General features: G+C 38.1%; 1 protein-coding gene across 1 annotated transcript in view; it reads right to left on the bottom strand.

The window, feature by feature from the left end:
• SPPL3 (signal peptide peptidase like 3) overlaps window positions 1-14,901 on the bottom strand; it is a 128,946-nt gene extending 114,045 nt beyond the window's left edge. The window contains exons 1-2 of the mRNA XM_077766041.1: window positions 14,790-14,901; window positions 8,368-8,431 (exon numbers count right to left, since the gene is read on the bottom strand). Of these exons, the coding sequence (XP_077622167.1) occupies window positions 8,368-8,431; window positions 14,790-14,901 (176 nt within the window). The remainder of the gene's footprint in view (window positions 1-8,367; window positions 8,432-14,789) is intronic.
• Window positions 14,902-21,501: the final 6,600 nt, after the last annotated feature.

Below are 21,501 nucleotides of genomic sequence, written 5' to 3'. Positions count from 1 at the left end.
TTCTAACTGCCTCCACCTAGAGAATACAGCAGGAGAAACACTGTATGACTCAAGACCAAGGCTAGGTCATAAAAGGCAAAATAATTTTTATTTATATTTTATTTCATATAAATGAAGGCAGACAGTAAGTTGAAGTGGTATAAATATCATCAAAGTAGAGTCTGGAACAATGATTAGGAGGGATATAAATAATGACAGAGATTGATTCATCAAAAGGACTTATATATAACAATCCTAAATATGAATATATTTAATAACAAAACTTCAACAGTCACAGAACTGAAAGGAGAAATACACAAAGCAACTAAAGGTGGAAATTTTCAATACACCTTTCTTGGTAATTGACAGAATTTTAAAAATAAGCAAGGAGTTGAACACTAGAAAGCAACTTGACCTAGTAGATATTCATATACTATTTCACCCAGTAACAGCAAGACACACATTCTTTTCAAGTGGCAAAACATTCACCAACATGAACCATATTCTGGACCACTTAAAAAAATAAACTACTCTGGGAATCTTGGGTGGCTCAAGTGGTTAAGCATCTGACTTCAGCTCAGGACATGATCTTATGATTCGTGAGTTCAGGCCCCATGCTGGGCTCTGCACTGACAGCACAGAGCCTGCTTGGGATTTTCTCTCTCTCTCTCTCTCTCTCTCTCTCTCTCTCTCGCCCCCCCCCCCGCCCCTGCCACATTCTCTCTCTCTCTAAAATAAACATTTTAAAAGAAGAAATTTTAAAATTTAGGTTCAAGAAATATGCTGTTAAAATATTAGTACCAAAGTTGATGCAAAAAGACATGACCTAAACAAACCTGTAGCAGAAGGCTTGACCAAGATAACAAGTTACCCAACCACCTCTTCTTTACCACTACGGGAGCACTAAAACCCCAAACCTAGCTTTACACAGAAATTTTTAAATTTCTTACGAAAACGTGGCATACTGATCTCAAAGTACTGTGGAGTAAACATTATCCTGGTCTTAAAAATATTAAGATAAAATTAAAAAAGAAAACTACAGGACAGTCTTATTTATGAATAATGATGTGAGAAATCTTAAATAAAACTCAAGCAATTAGAGCAGTACCTCAAGAGATTTATTTAAAAGAACTACTACATACCTTTTGTTCCAAGAATGCAAGGTTTTTTTAAATAAGTAAAACTACTGATACCACACAAAAGATTCAAGCAAAATGTCATGACAGCAATAGACTCTACATTTTATAAAATTCAACCAATCCCTTTCTATAAAAAGCAATAAAAACGTTTGATTTCTTTTTTAATGTGATTAAAACAACTCATATTACATATCTGATGGCTGAACATTAGTGGTCTTCCACTTAACAGACCAAGAGGTGCCTGATTTAGCTATTTGTGATAGTATATTATATATTCTTTACTCCAGAGTAATTTTTAAGGGTCCATAAAACAAGAGAATTACAAAAATTACTAAAATATATAGATCACTACATGCATCTGTATAAAAGTTAAGCAAAGAATCATTAGAATAATCTGTCTACTATACATGCTGGATATAGTAAGCAAGTCTGCAAAAATCAATGGTAATGCTATACACCAGTAGTAACCAGCTAGGAGAAGAATGGGGAATATCTCCATTAAAACAGCAACAAAAAGAATAAAATACTCGGTAATTTGATGTAGTGAATGTATAGAAAAAACTAAACTTTAATGGGGAAAAACTTGGTTAGTTACAGAAAAGGAGTATGCCATAATATCATGAAGAAGATAATTTTGTTCAAGTTAAAAAAGAAACAATGTACTTCCAATTAAAACACTAATAAGATATGCTATACAACTTAAAAACTTGGAAAATTAATGGGGAAAAAAATCAAAGAACATTCTGTAAAATCATGAAGATAGGATTAGCCCTATAGAATACTAACAGCAATGTCTAAGCAAGGGACTGGGTCTCACACTGAAAAATGGCTTTCTCTTGCAAAATAAATGCAAATAGGCTGCTGATTCATTCATTTGCTGACCATCTCTGACACTAGTTTCTTTTCAGTGTTTAAACAGCACACTCATAATACAATCTTTCATTTTCCAAATCATGGCTTATGTTATCTGTGGTACAGCGAAAATGCACACTTCATGACCAAGATAGAATCCTTAACTGCAAGCTCACATGTAAAAAGTACTGAGGTCAAATGTTATTTTTTTCTTAAATATTTCTAAATGAACATCTTAAATTCTTGTACTGTATTGTAATTTTACTGTATCATACACATTGTGAAATAAAGCTAGAACTTATGATTTACTTGTCATGTGGACAAGGGAAGTTGTAATCATATGCAATTCACCTCTGGAAAAGCAACTAACTGCCCATTTGAGTTACCTTACAGATTTTGGGAAATAAGCTAAACCTCATACCCCAAAATGCTGCATGCCTGGTCTGGGTTAGGTAATTCTATAGGCTGTTTCTTCACGAAGTTAGGATTTAATTTCTTGTCCTTAGCCTTTCTTAAGATTTGATAAAAACAAAGAGTGGCACTTTGTATGAGTGGCACTTCCCAAAATAGCATTAAGGGAGAACTGTTCTAGGTACTGTTAAGATGCCAAGCAAACTCTTCCCGAGCAAGTGTCTTTTAACATTTAAAACAAAATCAAACAGATTTCTTTTTTACCACCTGGCTTATCAGAGCTCATAATATGCTAATTCAGACTATGAATTTCCCAGAGAAGAATTTAATATGCAGCCTTTCTCAGGCTTACTTGATTAAAGGTTCCCTTTATTCTCAGAGAGCCATTAATGGCAAAGAGCCTAGGCTTTGGAGTTAAAAATATCTGTGTTCAAATTCCAGCTCTGCCATTCATTAACTATATAATCTTGGGGGTGTAATCAGTTTTTCAATTGTAAAATGGTGGGGAGGGGGGTGCAATACCTACACTTCAGAGGACTGATTTAAGGATAAATTGTATACACACTGTGTGTTAGGAACATATAAACCAGATAAACTTTCAACAAAACTGCCTTTGTCCTCCTGAAAGCAAAGTTAATGATCTTTTCCCCATATACTTCCTCGCTCTTTCTCCCTTCCTTGCTTTTGCCTTTTCTTTTCCGTCTTCATTCCTGGGTTTAACATTTCTATTTGATTTTCTTTTAATTTAACTGTTCGTTAAGGTAGCCATACTCAAAAGCTCACCTACATACTGACTTACACTGTTCAACTGAATGCTGGATAGAACAAAAAAGAAAACAGGTTAGTGTGGTTGAGACACATTACTAAGTGAAAAAAGCAAGACACAGCATCATAGTGTGTAGAGCACACTATCACTTCATTAAAAAGGGGTTACACAAAAGAATGAAGTTGAATGCTTCCCATACACACAAAAACATGGATCCCAAATAGATCAAAGTCCTAAGCACAAGAGCCGATACAAGAAAACTCATAGAAGAAAACACAAGGGAAAAGCTTGACCTTGGATTCGGCCATGATTTCTTGGATATGATACCAAAACCACAGACGACAAAAGAAAAAATAAACACACCAAAAACTTTTGTGCACCAGAGGAAACAATTAACAATGTGAAAAGGCAATCTACAGAATGGGAAAAAATATTTGTGAATCATATGACTGATATGGGATTGATATCCAGAATATATAAAGAACTACAACTCAACAACAAAATCAAGCAACCTGAAAAAGAAATGGACAAAAGACTTAAAGAGACATTTCTCCAAATATATTTAATTAGCCAATAAGTACATGAAAAAACACTCAACATCATCAATCATCAGGAAAATAGAAATCAAAACCACAAGGATACCACTTCACACCCATTAGGAGGCCAATGATCAAAAAACAGAATACGACACGTGTTAGAGAAGATGTGGAAAACTGGAACCCTTTACACCTCTGCAGAGAATGTAAAATGATGCAGCTGCCATGGAAAACAATACAATTCCTCAAAAAATTTAACTAAGAACTACCACATTATCTGCAATCTCACTTCTGAGTATATATTCAAAGGATTTGAAAGCAGAGGCTTGAACAGATATTTGTACAGTCATGCTCATGGCAGCATTATTCAATAATACAACAGCCAACAGAAGGATAATGGATTAAAAGAATGTGGCATATACACAGAATTGAGTATTATTTAGCCTTAAAAAGGAAGGAAATTCTGACACATGCTACAACATGGATGAAACTTGAAGACCTTAGGCTAAACAAAATAAGCTACTGACAAAAGAAGAAATAGTATATGATCCCATTCACATGGGATACTTACATTAGTCATATTCACTGAGACAGGAGAATGGTGGTTGCCAGGGGAAGGGAGGGGGGTAGAATAAGGAATTAGTGCTGAATGAGTATGGAGTTTCCATTTTGTAAGATGAAAAAGCTGTGGAGATGGGTAGTGGTGACATCACGGTTGTGCAACAACCTGAATGCACTTATTAATGCCACTGAACTAACAGTACATTTAAAAATGGTTAAAATGGGGGCACGTGGGCGGCTCAGTCGGTTAAGCGTCAGACTTCGGCTCGGGTCATGATCTCGCAGTTCGTGGGTTCGAGCCCCGCATCGGGCTCTGTGTTGGCAGCTGGCTCAGAGCCTGGAGCCTGCTTCTGATTCTATGTCTTGCTCTCTCTCTGACCCTCCCCTGCTCAAGCTGCCTCTCTCTCTCAGAAATAAATAAAAACATTTAAAAAACATTTTTAAAAAATGGTTAAAGTGGAAAATTTTATACTTTGTATATTTCACAATAAAAATGGAGGATTATATACGATTATACTTATACATGTGCTTTCAAGCATACATTTCTAGAAGAATGGAGAGAAAGCTGGTTATACTTTGCTAGAGAAGGAGACTGGAGGATCAAGAATGAATAAGAAGACGTCATAAAGAGGGGTTGAATACAGTGGTCTATTATGTACACACTGAATAGTAACCTATATTTAATGGTATGAAAAGATGTTGAAGGTATTTTAAATCAAAAAAGGCAGATAACAAAATACTATTTGCTGTTTAGTAACAAAATACTATTTACCATCTAACATTACTCAAACACACCAAAGAGAGTCACATCAGGGATCAGTGAGATAAGACGTAACTATCAATACATGTAGTTGTGACAACTGGATTCCTATTATCCTCTACTAACAGGATATAATAATATAACTAATAATCTTATATTCCTATTACTCCATGATTAAATAAAACAATTCTAGATGTCTTAATCTTAACTAAATCCATCTTAATTTATACTAAATTCTAAATTTAATCCAGATTTTATATTAAAAACTTGTACAATGAAAAGCAAAGTATTAACACTAACCCACTCCAATTTAGAAGAAAATATAGGAGAACACCTTTAAGACCTCGGGCCAGAAAGGGATTTCTTAAGAGGGATGGTTAGATTCTAGCCCTAGGGATAAATCCTAGGAAAACTCTTAAACACGAGCACCAGGCATGATCTCGCAGTTCATGAGATTGAGCCCTGTGTCAGGCTCTGTATTGAAAATGTGGAGCCTGCTTGGGATTCTCTCTTCCTCTCCCCATGCTAGTGTTCTTTCTCTCTCTCTCTCTCTCAAAATAAATAAACATTAAAAAAATGAATATCAAGAATAAATATAAGAATGTTCACAGCAGAAATCTTTGAAACAGCTGGAAACTGGAAACCTAAATATCTATCCATCAACAGGAAAATAGATAAGTAAATATTATATAATTCACAGGCTGGAACATTATACATTAGAGGGAAATAAGTACAAAAAGTGGGACACATCTTGGAAACAATAGATTGATAAAAGCAAATTATAAAAGATACCATATACATCTTTATAATATTCGACTGTAAAAAATTAAGGTAAAAATAAACATATTGTACAGTAAAACATAGTAAATATAAAACTAGTTTTTTAAAAAGCAAGTGAATGCTAAACAACAAACTCATGACAGTGGCGGGGGGAGGAGGGCAGACAGGAGGAGGAGTCAAGAAGTACACAGGAATTTCAAGAGAGTACGCGTAATCCTGTGATTCTTTAGGTGGTGGGTGAGGTTCTTGAGTGTTTATTATGTCTCATAACTGACATACAAAGAACATTTATTCTTCTGTAGATATTAAATTTGACATAAGAAGGAAAATACAGTATGAACCTATCCTTATTTTTGTGTAAAAATGATCTATACTTCCTATAATATCCAGAAGGGTAGCATGCAATGTCGCCATGATTTTCTAGGTAAGCTTTAGGTAACGATAATTTTTTTTATTACTCAAGACTTCTGATTTTCGATCAACTTGTGTGTAACTAAACAACAAGAGTCACAAGCATATGCATTTTTTAAAGACTTGAAAGATACAGCAAATTTAATGAAGTACGGGGAGGAGGTAGAAGTGTCTTTCTTTTCTTTTTCTGTTTATCTACATTTTCTTAAACTGCACCACTAAAATGTGTAGTGCTAGAGTTCCATAATTCTTTATCTGATACTCTTGCAGCCACAAATGTTTTAGAATCCTGATTTTTAAATTTATTTTTGTTTTTATTTTGTGAAAGCGAGTGCAGAGGAGGGGCAGAAGGAGAAAGAGAGACTATTAAGCAGCCTCCATGCTCAGTGGGGAGCCCAATGTGGGGCTCAATCTCACAACTGTGAGATCATAGCCGGAGCCTAAATCAAGAGTTGGAGGCTTAACTGACCAAGCCATCCAGGCATCCCTTTTTTGCTTTTAGAAAGGCAACACACACACACACACACACACACACACACACACACACGAACAAGAAAACACAAAACATGTTAGGATTATCCTAGCACGGTTTCAGGCTGCACCCCATAATCAAACATAAACATTTCTGCAGCAAAGAGAAGACTCACATGAACAGGGATAATTAGGTAATATAAAGAACTTCATGTCAGTTAGGCCACCAGAAGAGGTCTAAATTAGGTCTTACCACCAGAAGAGTGGAATTATTTAGTGCACAGGACCAGAGAAGAAATAAGGCTTCTAATTCTGTCCCCACTAATCCAACCAACTTGGAGCTTAGTCACTGTAGGCTGTACGCTCAGTTGAGAACAGCTAAATAACTGTTAAATGAACATTTTATAATGCCAATAAATCAAAGCCTTTCAAATTTTAAACTAAAATGTATTATTTCTCTCAAGCACATTTCAAAAATGAAGTTAATGAACACATGTCAAACTAAACTTGGAAATCATCAAAATCACAATGTATATCAAAAACTCAAGGAGCACCTGGGTGGCTCAGTTGCTTAAGTGTCCAACTCTTGATTACAGCTCAGGTCATGATCTCACAGTTTGTGAGTTCAAGCCCCGCATCAGGCTCTGTGCTGTCGGTGTGGAGCATGCTTGGGATTCTCTCTGTCTCTCTTTTGGGATATTCTCTCTCTCTCTCTCTCGCTCTCGCTCCCTCCCTCCCCCCTCCCCTGCTCATATGCTCTCTTGCATACCCTTTATCTCTCTCAAAATAAATAAACTTTAAAACAAATAAACAAGATAGGTGGCCTCTGGTGTCTGGGACACCAGGTGGGAGGTCTTAGCACTGTTTGAGAGGGTGAGACTTGACTGGGGCCATGCAGAGCAGTGGGGCCAGAGAGAAAGAAGAAGCTGATGGAGCATTTGTTACAACATTAAGACATCCAATACTCAGCAAAACCTAATGCAATGGTCAAGTATGGAGTATTTGTATCTCACAATGGAAGTGTTCATAAGACAACCCTTGTGGCAATGTCCTAGAACTGATCACAGACATCAGGAGGCGGTCACCACTCAACTGCCTGCAGGAGCTACAGGTAAACAATATAAACCAGTGATATAGAGATTCAGCGTGCAGCAACAGAAAGTGGTGGGTGCTGAGGCAAACTAGAAAATATAAGCCATGGGTGAAGACACTCAAATAGTAAGACACTTGGCCAAATTCAGTCCCTCTAGTAATCAAATGATTGGGACACACTATCCATACAATGGCCCACTCTGAAATCTCCTTCTCTTGAAGTGGTCTTAATTACATTTGCTGGCATTTGACCCAGCAAATGCCAGCAGTCTCTAACAACAGTGTAAACTCATGGAAAAGAGAATCCTGTTTACTCTGCTTTAGTTACTATAGTGAAGCCCCAGCAGGCATAAAGTCAGTCATTAATTACGGAGATCAAATCCACAACCTCATTTTGTCTAACCAAGAGAGCTATGTGGTCAAACAGCACAAGTAGTACATTACTGATAAAGAACAGGCCAAAGGAGACCCTGAAAGTATAAGAACATTAGAGTAAGAACCAAATAGTAGCAGTTCTTTCATTTGCTAAGAACTATAGAACCTGGTACACCCTTAGTGATGAGGGAGACCAAGTTTTTCTTTCTCTTGTTAACTAATCTCTCTACTCACAGCCAAGAATCTGAGCTGTAAGGAGCTTGTCTCTCTGTACCCCTCTGAAGACTCGCTTCCACATCTAAAAAAAAAAAAAAAGGCAATAACAACATAAAACTGAGAAACTAGAAATACAGGCTGATCAAGCATTCATTTGTTTTTCCTAATGATAAAGATAATCATACGTGTGAGCAGAAATCCAGATCATAAGCTCTTAGACCTCCAGAATGGCATTTTTGTTCAATACGCCTGCCAGCCACTTGTAGATGTTAAGCTTTTAAAATGTCACTAGTCTGAATTGAGAAGACTATGTACTAAAAAAAAAAAAGAAAGTAAAATATCTTAATTTTTGTAGTGGTTACATATAATCAATGATATAAATATTTTTATATGCTGGATTAAACTATATTATTAAAATTAATTTCATTTTTTTACCTTTTAATGCAGCTACTAGAAATTTTTCAATTACATATGTACCTTATATTGTATTTCTAACGAACAGTGCTGCCCCAGGGCGCGTGGGTGGCTCAGTTAGTTAAGTGTCTGACTTCAGCTCAGGTCATGATCTCACAGTTCGTGAGTTCAAGCCCTGCGTCGGGCTCTGTGCTGACAGCTCAGAGCCTGGAACCTGCCTCAGATTCTGTGAATCCCTCTCTCTCTGCCCCTTCCCTGCTTGAGCTGTCTCTCTCTCTCCCTCAAAAATAAACAAACATTAAAAAGATTTTTTTTAAACAAAAAACAGTGCTGCCCCCCCAAAAGGTCATATTTTACAACTAACTCCTCTAGTGATTACCTTCCTGGCAAAGAAAAGACATGGAGGACTCCCTCCACGCACCCCCCCACAACATCCGCCCCCGAAAAAACCCCAACAACTTCAGTCATCAAACCAGTCACAGTCCCAAGACTACTGATGATGCAGCAGGCTGCCAGAGTCATCTGGGCACTCACTTACCCAAAGGTAAAGAACTAGCTTAACAATCATCTGAGGTTAATTTCTTCCTACATGGTTCTAACATGTAAAAAAAGATAAGGAGTAGCCTGAAGAAAAATCTCTGAGTCAAAATATTCTATTTATTCCCTCAATGTTGGGCTGGCTTTTTTTTTTAGGTAACTGAAACTGAAGTGGCAACTTTGGTACTCCCTGTTAAGTACAAACATATCTAACATTTTAAACCACTGCTTTTATTCTCTATAAACCCTTAAATGTAAACACTACACAAGAACCACTTCACACCCACTAGGATGGCTATAATAAAAAACATGGAAAGTGACAAGGGTTGGTGAGGAGATGAAGAAATCAGAACCCTCAAACACTGGGGGGAGAAATGTAAAATGTATAGCTGTTTTGGAAAACAATATGGCAGCTCCTCAAAATGTTAGACACAGAGAAACACTATGAGCCAGCAATTCCACTCCCAGGTATTTACCCAAGAGAAATGTAAATGTATGTACATCTGCACAAAAGCTTTTACATGAATGTTCATAAAGTAGTATTCATCATAGCCAAAAAATGAAAACAACCATCACCTGATGAACATATAAGTAGAATATGGTAAATATTAGCAATAAAAAGGAATGAAGCACTAATACATGCTACAACATGGATGAATCTTGAAGACAGTATACTAAGTGAAATAAAAGACCACATACTGTATTATTCCATTTATATGAAATAGGCAAATCCATAGAAACCAAAAGTACATTAGGGGCTGGGGAAAAGGGGAGAAAGGGAGTAATTGCTAACGACAGGGTTTCTCTGGAGGTGAAAAAAAATGTTCCAAAACTGTGGCAATGGTTGCATAAACCTGTTAATGTACTAAAAGAACTGGATGTACACTTTTTTGATATTTCATTTATTTTTGAGAGAGAAACAGAGAGAGTGAGAGCAGGGAAAGGGCAGAGAAAGACGAAGACACAGAATCGGAAACCGTTCCAGGCTCTGAGCTGTCAGCAAGGACCCCGATGCAGGGCTCGAATTCACAAACCGTGAGATCATGACCTGAGCTAAGTCAGACAGACATTTAAACAACTGAGCCACCCAGGGACCCCTGGATGTATACTTTAAATGAGTGAATTATATGGCATGTGAATTATTACCTCAAAAAAGCTATTTTAAAAATATAAAAGATTAGAATGAAAACCTGAATGCTCCAGAAAGAGACCTACATGAAATCTGACTATATGGTATGCTTCACTTTAGAACAGAATGAAAAAGTGACACCTAGTCACATGAAAGGGAAGAGAGAACTTCCAACTGTCGCTGACTGCTTTATGGCACTAATTCCTCACCTCTCCCAGAACCTACTCCATAACCATGTGATTTTGCAGCTCCTCCCACAAACAGGGAAGGTGTAGTTTTGGAGCTCCTTGTCTTTGGTATGCACCGTATGACTTGCTCTGGCTGAGAGAATGAAGCAGAAATGGCAGTATGTCAGTTTTGAGCCTGAGCATCAGGCAGTCTGTACGTTTCCACCTGCCCTCCTATGCTTCTGCCACTGTCATAAGAAGAACTTCTCCCCCGGATGCTGCCCATTCAGTCTAAGCCCCAAATTAAACAAACACACATGAAGCAGAGCCACCCAGCTGACTTACAGATCTGAAGCAAGAAGCAAAGTTGCCCAGTCAACCTGCAGACTGCTTTTTCAAGCCACTGAGTGAGGGACAATTTGTTACGCAGTATTATTGCAGCAACAGCTAACCAATACAGTGACCAATTCTCCCACTGTATTTTGAAGAGGTTCCATAAACTAAATAGTTATTATGAAAGTAGGTCTGGCCTAACATCTTCAACAATATTTTCAATTACTTAGTGTAAAAGATCGATCTACAGACCCCAAATGATATTTGATGCTTGTTCCTTTGAGCTCTTGAAACTGAAAGCTACGTAAGATATCACATAACCTTCCAACTTATTAAATGTACTTTTCAGGTTATTTTAAAAAATAAAATACAGAATACTTATTTTTTCAATATTTATTTTTGAGAAAGTGGGGGAGGGACAGAGAGAGAGGGAGACACAGAATCCGAAGCAGGTTCCAGGCTCTGAGCTGTCAGCACAGAGCCCAAACCAGGGCTTGAACCCACAAGCCATGAGATCATGACCTGAACCGAAGTTGGACACTTAACCAACTGAGCAATCCAAGTGCCCCTAAAATAATACTTAAATAAACTATGTGCCAAACCACTGAGAATGAAGACAGAAACAAAATATAATCATGTCCTCAAAACTTTACAAGGAAATAAGTAAGGAAACAAACAATTGAAAAAGGTAAGTATGATGTACTGAGGGAACACAAATAAGGGTCATCTAGGGACAATGATGGGAATAAAGAGGAGACAAATGTTTTCTAAAACTGAAGGAAAAAAATATATATATAATGAACAGGACTTACTGACTTGTTTGATGGGGATTAAAAATGTCTCTAGGGGCACCTGGGAGGCTCAGTCAGTTGGGCATCCGACTTTAGCTCAGGTCATGATCTCACAGTTTGTACGTTCAGGCCCCACGTCAGGCTCTGTGCTGACAAAGCCTGGAGCCTGCTTCAGATTCTGTATCTCCCTCTCTCTCTGCCCCTCCCCTGCCCGTACTCTATGTCTCTCTCTCTCTCTCAAAAATAAACAAACATTTAAAAAAAAAAAAAAAGAGGTGTCTCCAGAGTCTGTAGCTGTGACGCCACACTAGCTCTTGATGGCTACAGGACAGACAGGCCTGCCTCATAACCAAATGTTGACTCATTATCAATTTAATAAACCTAAGCTGAAGCACAAAGCTGGATTTGCAGAGATGAATGGGGCTATTTACACCTTTGCCACATGATGACTCTGGCTGAGTCTCCTATTCTAGAGCTGTCTACCTTTTCCATTTGGTCTCACTACTTGAGTTTCCTGATGCTTGAGTCTCTTAACCTTCGCCTTGCTTCTACTGTCCAATCACATCTGCTATTCACCGTTCTCTCCTACTTCTTTTTTTTTAATGTTTTATTTATTTCTGAGAGAGAAAGAGAAAGAGCAAGTGAGCATGAGCAGGGGAGGGTCAGAGAAAGAGGGAGACACAGAATCTGAAGCAGGCTCCAGGCTCTGAGCTAGCTGTCAGCACAGAGCCGGACGCGGGGCTCAAACCCACAAACCGTTGAGATCATGACCTGAGCTGAAGTCGACACTTAACAGACTGAGCCACCCAGGCGCCCCTACTTTTGTTTATTATTTTTTTAGTGTTTATTTAGTTTTGAGAGAGCAAGGGTGTGCAAGCAGGACGGGGGCAGAGAGGGAGGGAGACAGAGGATCTGAAGCAGGCTCTGTGCTGAAAGCAAAGAGTCCAATGTGGGGCTCAAACCCACAAACTGAGATCATAATCTGAGTGGAAGTTGGCCACTTAACTGACTGAGCCACCCAGGTGCCCTCGTTCTCTCCTACTTCTACTTGTTAGTCCCTTTTGTCCTAAACTGGTTGGTAACCTTTAGCATTAGGTCTTAGCACCGCTGCTATCCATGAATACCAGCCTAATATATCATTCTTAGGTCTGGAGGTTATTTTCACCACAGCACAGTATACATGGGTGCAAAACCAAAACAAATCTCTAATCCCCCAAATTTCTGCTTTATCCCTATCCAGACGACTAGGTTACTGAATTCTAAACTAAGACTGAGGCACTGCTGTATCTATGCAATTTAAAATATGCTCTCACTAGGCCAAGGAATTTTTTTTTAATTGCCCTTTCTGAATTATAATTATTAAACAAAAGAAAAGAAATGAGTTAAAAGAGAAAATACTCTCTTAAAAATAGGGCAAAGATGAAAGCAAAATAAGTTTCTATTTTAAAAAAATTATCAGCTCTTTAAACAAAAGCTTAAATACAAAGAATATGAATCTCTGAAATAGTAGCAAAAGAGAGAAAATCTTAAATTGCTCAGAAGTTGGTTTCCACATAACTATTGCTCCTCATACCTCAAAGGAAGTTTCCTGCAAAATATTTTCATTTGATCATGTGACTGAAACTCATCCCCTGCTAATTATAAAAAAAAAAAAAACAGAGCTTCTCCACTTAAAAAATAATAATAATAATAATATGTCACAAAGAGCCTGTTTGGGAGATAAAGTCTAAATAAACTGGTAGCAGTTGGTCTGCAGTCAAGTTGAAGATGACTGAGATCAATGAAGATGCTGACTCTAAAGAGCCTGTGGCCCTATAACTGTCTCCTGCAGGTGTTTGTTTGGGGGACCAAGCCACTTTCCCTGCTCAAGGTGCTACATGGATATTAGGAAGTTAGGCAAATCTGGCCACGGCACTTGACCCAACTTAACAGTATTAATTTTACTTTTGTACTTTCTTCAAAGAACTGTGAGATGTTAGGTAAGTATTCTCTCCTCTCTTCTATGTGCCCTTTCATTACATTTTTAAGGAGACATTATATTCTAAAATCCAGCACCTGGCAAATGTCACCTCTAAAATATTCATTCTTTAAAAAAAAAGAAAGCCTCAGTCTCCACTCTGTGTAGGTTCTTACACCAAAAAACTAATTATTTTGATCCTATCCTTATGGAGTTCATGGTCAAGGTGGAAAGATAGCCACATAAATATATTCAATGCAAGGTCAGAAAAATCATAAAAGTACTGCCACATGGCAGGATCAGATAAAGAACTACAGTCATCAGAAGAATATTTCTCCTGGATAAATCAAAAAGATTCTGTAACAAGAGGAAAGCATTTCAGCTACCTTCAAAGATGCATAAGACTTACATATTTAGAGACTTGGGAGAAAGGCTAACCAGGTATGAGAGTCAGCTTAAATGAAAGGGGAAACAGTGAGTAATCCAGTTTGGCAGAAATAACAAGTATTTTAAAGAAAATGCACGGAAGTAGGATTATAAGGCAACAATGTTTAAACTGACCAATGAGGTTGGATTTTATACTGACACAATTAAAACACACACAAACACAACCATCCAAATGCAATATAATCCGAACTAGTGACAATGTAAAGATGGAAAGAAGCAAAGACTAAATGTCACATCCCCATTAAGTTCCCTTCACAAGTCCTAAGTGAAATCCATAACAATAAATAAAAATCTCTAAATTTAAACTACAGTAAAGTAATAATAATAATCTCTTTCCAAGATCAAGTTCTCTTTCTCTCTGGCTTCAAATATACAATTCTCTCCCTTATCAATAAAAACAGAAAACCCTATGACCCTGTCTGTACCAAGCATCCTCTTTCCTTACATTTTCCCATCTTATCTCACAAACAAATGGCCAGTACCCAAAGGATGCCTTTATTTCTTCATTACCCTTCCCTAATTTGCCTTTCACCCTCACTACTCTGATCTTTATTAGTGCCCTTTCACTAGTGACTTCCTTTGCAAATTCAATAGTCTGTTTTTTCTTCATTCTCTTTGAACTTTGTAGCTTTTTTTATACTCTTGCCCCCCAAAATTTTCTGTGCCTCTTCTTTCATCGCCATGGAGCTTTGCTTCTGATGGAACTTCCTTTGATTCCTCTTCTTCCTCCCATTTCTCAGTTGTGAGTTTTCCAAGCCTCAACTTCCGGTCTTCCATTCCGCCCTCTCTGTACTCTCCCTCTTATTAACTGACCTTATCTCAAATCTTTAACTCGAGCAAGCTGTGCAGCAGTCCTCGGTGGCATTTCTGTATCAAGGCTAGACGGAGCCCCCGTGAAAGCTATGTTTGAAGATATGTTTAAGGTATTAGACCTTAATATTGGTGCTTGCCCTAATCAATACACAGATAAAAGAAATCAATCTCTAAACCTTTTACTTCTAACGTAGTATTTTTCCAAGCATTTCAGAGAAATGAATGTAAATTTCTGGGCGTTTATAAAGTCAGTAGAGCATACGGTCAAATGTTTAAAAGTTAAGGCTGCCAGGCAAAGCCTGAAGATTTACAAGTTTGGAGAGTAAGCCTAGACAACTCAAGAAAAACTTAAAGACAAGGGAACAACAGGGGCGCCTGGGTGGCTTAGTCGGTTAAGCGTCCGATTTTCACTTAGGTCATGATCTCGCGGTTCGTGGGTTCGAGCCCCACGTCGGGCTCTGTGCTGACTGCCAGCTCAGAGCCTGGAGCCTGTTTCAGAGTCTGTGACTCCCTCTCTCTCTGACCCTCCCCTGCTCACGCTGTCTCTCTCTCTCCTAGAAATAAACAAAACATTAAAAAAAAATTTTAAAAAAAGACAAGGAAACAGCAAAGTCAAGTACTGTACTTAAGTCAAAATGTCTGCATAACCAAGTTGAAGAAACAATTAAAACTTTGCTGCACATGTCCTATTTAGATCAAGAGTGAAGCCAAAGTCTGAGGCCCTCAGATGAGGGGAAGTGGGTGTGTCCAGCAGACTTGGTACGGAGTAGGCAAACAGATAAGAAACTGCTAAGAGCCCCTCCTCACACATTTTAGGGTACAAGTATCCTGGGCATTCCAAAGAAAACCAGGAAAACACCAGGATTATCCACACCATTGCTCTCTTCCCTCCCATGAATACATTATGAAGGAAACTGCCTTCAAGAGATCAAAATAAAACTATTTTACAAAAAAAACTTAGCCTTTATTCATGGTTTTTCTTGTTTGCTGGACAATGCAATATGATTAGAAGATAACCTTATAGCACATTTCAAAGACAACAATACAAATCAATGACAATTTACAAGCTATTCTCATTCTTTTTATAAAGTACTATTTGAACATCTCAAAGTTTAAATGCTAGTTATATCGCGAAACAAGAAAAATCATTTCTGTAGTGAGGAACTTGTATCTGAAACCTGTCTGAATCTTACAATGTAAAGAACAAATACCTTGCTTTTTATATTTCACTTAGCAATTTACAAAGCATTTGCACCTACATTATCTCATTGAATCCTTGCAACAATTCTGTGGGTGTAGGACAGGCATAACCACTGTACAGAATACAGTACAAGACAAGACTAGCTCAGAGATGGCAGAAGCAAATCCTTTTTGAGCCATCACTTATGTTCAATACAGTTTACATAAAAAACAACTGGGGCACACCTCTGCTTTAGTGCACTTCTGCTTTTTCTCCCTTAATGAGTTCTTCACTATCAATACCAGAACTCCAAAATAGAGATTAGTGTGTTTTCTTACCAAGTTAGGGTGAAACCTACAAACCAAGAAATGGGATTTTCTATTAGGTCTCTATTAGGCGAATGCATATTCATCAGTCTAATTAATACTTAAAATACCTTAAAAATACTTTCAAATCTAACTTCACAGGCGCTCGATCTAGTCTAGTTATAGCTAACGAGTAGGTCTGTTTTATGTTAAGCTGTGGGCCTAGTGAGACCTATTAATAAAATCTGAGAGGTAAGAATTCATTATGAGGATCATCGAGACTAACTGTAGATTTTCCCTATAAAATTGAATTTGGTCACCTGAAGTCCCTCTAGACACCTAAGAGGTTAAAATTACAGAAGAGGATCACTCTACCTCTCACTGTTCAAGTGAGGATTGGAAAGTGTGTTACAGAAACGTGTTGCAAAGTTGCAAAAATTTCTTGATTTAAACATACAACAAAGATGTATGTTTAAAAAACCAATACTAAGGGAGAGAAGCAAACCATGAGAGACTCTTGAATGCTGACAAAAACTGAGGACTGATGGATGTGGGGGGAGGGGGGGATGGGCATGGAGGAGGACACTTGTGGGGATGAGCACTGAGTGTTATGTGGAAACTAATTTGACAATAAACTATTAAAAAAATAAATAAAAGACTTATAGTGAATGCCTTAAAAAAAAAAAAAACCAATACTGCCCTTTAACTCCCAAGAAACCATTAAACTCCAAAAAATATATTATAGAATTTAATTAATCAAGTCATCCTTATGACTCTATTGCCAAGGACAGCAATCACGTGAAGTTCAGACACCCAGTGTAGCCCACTAAAGCAGCACTTGGTTAGACACGCTCTCTCCTCTTAGGACACTGCTGGATTTTCCTTGAGATAGTTTGATGAAATGTGAGAATGATAAAAACGAAGTTATTATGTTGGAGTAAAATACAATTATACAGAACTACCTAACATCTCAATTCTGTGGCATTTGTCATCTCTAAAATATAAGGTCTCAGAGAGATCTGTTTGAGAAATCCATGGACATTAGGCATTTTAATTCATAATACTACTTGGTAAATTATGGGCTGATAAGGTTACAAACTCTCCAGCTCCCCCCTTTCCCCTCCCCAGGCTTCATAAGAAACACTGAGGAAAATGATTTTAGTACAAATTCTTGGTTTTAGTTCTGGCTAATTTTCAGCTTGAATCATGCATCACCAAACCATTATTGCAACACCTTAACTCTAAGCAATACGTGTTCTGAAAATGAGCAAATCTAAGGTTTATAATGCCAGAGACATATTTTCAACTGAATAGTTTCTCTCTGAAAAACTTGCATTAGATGCAAGGACCACGAGATACAACAATCAGATATGATCACAACAAATACACTGACACATAACAGTAACTGCATTGTAGAAGTGACTTCCCTGAGTCCTAGAGATCTGTGTTATTTCTCATTCTCGGGTTTAGCACTATTTGTAAATACCTCACAGGATAAAGTCCATTATCACAATAATATATCACCTTAATATAATGCAATCCTTAGAGTAGGTCTTAACAAACACAGCCCAGAGGGAAGCATTCTCATTCATTTGTTCAGTAAATATTTACGAGCTACCCATTACATGCCAGGCCCTGGAGAGAGTACCAAAATAGAAAGATTCTTACCCCTGTGTAACTTTTAGTTTGTTTATGGTCTGTCATCCCTCAGAGACACACACAAGATGAAACTTAGTAAGTCTACTAAGGAACTTAAATTTTATTCTAAGTGTAGCCACTGAAGAGGTTTAAAAGCAGAGGATTGACAGGGTCTGAGTTAAGAAGTCAGAAGGTCACTCAGAAGAAGGGCCAGCATGTAGAGAATAGGGGGAACCCAGTGAGGAGGCGAACAAGGAACTCGGGGAACAGATGGGTTGGCTCGAAGTGGTGACTGTGGAAATAGAAGTAGATTTAGTGACAGAGAACCTTCATGTCAAACAGTCTGGACTTTGAGCCCTTTTACCATTTACATGTTATTTGACAAGTTACTTAAATTCTTTGAGCCTCAGTTTCCTTACTTAGCAATACTTGTAGAGCCCTAGCATTGAGAAAACACACAAATTATTATACTACTTTGGTAACAAAATTCATTCCAATAAGGTCCATATGTTCTTATTTCCTTTTCCCCTACACCAACATTAACTCTGACATAAGTAATTCTTTACCACCAAGATTCAAGTGCAGTTATAAACAAGAACTGCATTGACTCCATCAAGAGACAAGTCCTAGAAAAAAAAATTAAAAGATAAAAATAAGTTCCTCTTTCCCACAGAACTAATGCTAAAACAACTACTCCTAAATATATATCAAGCAAGGTATTTTTCTCAAATTAATACAAGTCTAGTTTGCACCTTCTATTTGTGTTTTCACATGCATTCCTTTACTTCCTCACTTTACAAGTAAAAAGGATACAAGCAGAATCCTGTGGTTTAATCACAATAAAGGTTGTGGTGTTACTACCAATTATTTTACTTTCATGTGTCAATAGCTTTTATTTAAAACTTTATGAAGGATGGCATTACTCATTCTCATAGCACAGTGACACCAGGAAACTAAGTTACCAAAAGCTCTCTTCTGTAAGTATGCAGATGATGACACTCATCTATCTGTAGCTTCCCCTTAAGCTTAAAATATTCTTTCAACAAAGGATGAACCACCTTGAACATCATCATGTTCACTCAATCAGCTCCTAAGCAGGAGCTGTGGGCGAGGCAGCACGGTAAGTACTGTGGGAGGACAGAGGCTAGTGTTAACAGTGTCCTTACCCTCAAGGAGTTTACAATCGGATGAAGAGGCTAGGTACTCAACATGTAAAGGGAGGAATGATGCAGACAGACTACAAGTATCAAAAATAAAGGGATCACATTTCAGAAAATGCTTCACAGCTCAGTGGAATTTGCAGCGAACCCTTGGGTGACAGGATTTTGATAGAATTTGCTAGGAAGAAAGTGTGAGGAGGAAAACCACTTTTGAGGACAAGAACTTTGTTTTTCTGAGTTGCTACCTAACTATTTTTTAGTATGATATCCATAATCACACCCAGAGTCTGAACACTCAGATAAAGACTTAAGTTTGGGGTGCTCACCACAAGTCCCTGCTTTGCTTTTCCCTGGACACCGTTTAAAAACAGCTCCTGCCATTAAGCCCCCAAAATTACTGACCTCCACTCCAATCACAGGTGCTTGCTACCCTGCTCTGTATCTCCTGCTCATGACCTGGGACAGAGGACTGCTCTTTCCCTGCCTCATGGGACCCCATGATTTCAGTTACCAGGGTCACAACCACAGTCCAGAAGCAGTCAGTCCTCCTCACGTACTGTCAGCCAGTCTACAGTGGCCTACTGTCACAAAGCCTACGCTCATGCACGTAGCTTCATCTCATCACATAAGCATTTTATCACCTCCTATCATCACAAGAAGGGTGAGTACAGTACAATAAGATATTCTGAGAGACCATACTCATATAGCTTTTATTATATCTTTATAATTATTTTATTTGTTGTTAATCTCTTATCAGGCCTAATTTATAACTTAAACTTTATCCTAAGTGTGTACGGACAGAGAAGACACAATGTATATTAGGGTTCAGTACTATCCTTGGTTTCAGGCATCCACTGGAGTCCTGGCATGTAAACCCCACAGAGAAGGGGGATTCCATACTTCTGTTGTATGGGGTGTACTGAAGCTGCACCTTCAACCAGAACAACCCCACAGATTTCACGTCCCCAAAGTGGAAGCTCGAAAGCTCAGGGAGCTACCCGCCAACTACCTGCGTGGCTCATCCCCCACCCCCGCATTCGTTAGGTTATAACCTACATATTCTTAATACACCTATTCACAGAAAACTTCTCAACACAGAAAGCAAGCACAAGAAAACAGAAAACAGCATGAACAGCATGTATCGGGTTTTTAAATTAACTTTTTATTATGAAAGCTGTAAACATGTCATAGTATACAGAGTAAAATGATAAACCTCCCTGTACTCATCACTAAGCTTCAACAGTTACCACCTCATGGCCAATCTTGCTTTATAATCTGCATATCTTACTATATGAAAATCCTAAAGGAACCTATTTTCATTCTGACTTCTTCATTCTTCGCTGACTCCATCCTCAGACAAATCTATACTGCCACAGTAGTCTCCACAAGGTTGATTTTCCTAAAGGCCACATACAAATAAAGCAGAAGTCTATTAAAAAAAATCAACTCTTATTTGCATGAACTTATGGAACAGTAACAAAGACACTGCAAAATGAGACATAATCCAAAACTCAGCTTACATGTACTTCTGGGATACCTTTCCCATACTTATATTTCAAGGAGAATGAATAAAATGATGGGGAGAATTATGTCCAACAAAATAAAGCATCAGAGGCGAAGCATCTTAGACCAATCACTTGGCCTCCTGAGCCTAAGTTTCCTCCTCTATAGAACAGGAAATGATCACTGACCTCAGGGACTTGGGAGAATTAAACATGTACCTTTACTGCACATGGATCATTACCTATGGTAACTATCAGAGCCTAGAAAGCTGCCTGGTCTTCCACTCCTCTTCTCAGACACCTCCCTCTCTCAAGATGATGTAAAAAGTGTCTCCATCTCAAAACATACTCAAGATGAAAGGCTAAGCATTCTGATTTCAAGGAGCTTCTCTGCCCATAAAGCCATAGGAAGCCAAGACTGAAGTATTTCACTAGGATGAATACTGTAAACTCTCAGACTTCACAAAATAGTCCCCCCTGAACTAGCAGAACTGTCGACCATCACACAGAAATAGTTGTGTGGCCAACCTACCTAGTGAAACACTCTCATTTCGCCCACTTCTTGGCCACTGTGTTAACTACTTCGACCATCTGTGGCCTGAAAACAGCAAAGCAGGGCACCCACCAGGACTCTCAGCTGGGCCAGAGTGTTAAGAGCTCAAGACGAGTTAGTTACCACAAGGGGAACTTATTCTGTCCATAAGAAAACTCCAACCGTAATCTTGTGTTCCTTATTGCCTGCTAAAGAGAGGCAGCTCGCCGTTGCTCAAAGCTATCCA

Source organism: Crocuta crocuta, unplaced genomic scaffold (genome assembly GCF_008692635.1).
Source record: "Crocuta crocuta isolate KB4526 unplaced genomic scaffold, BGI_CrCroc_1.0 scaffold339, whole genome shotgun sequence".
Classification (NCBI taxonomy): Eukaryota; Metazoa; Chordata; class Mammalia; order Carnivora; family Hyaenidae; genus Crocuta; species Crocuta crocuta.
The sequence above is the reverse complement of the archived record's forward strand: the minus strand, read 5'-3'. Positions and strand labels throughout refer to the sequence as shown.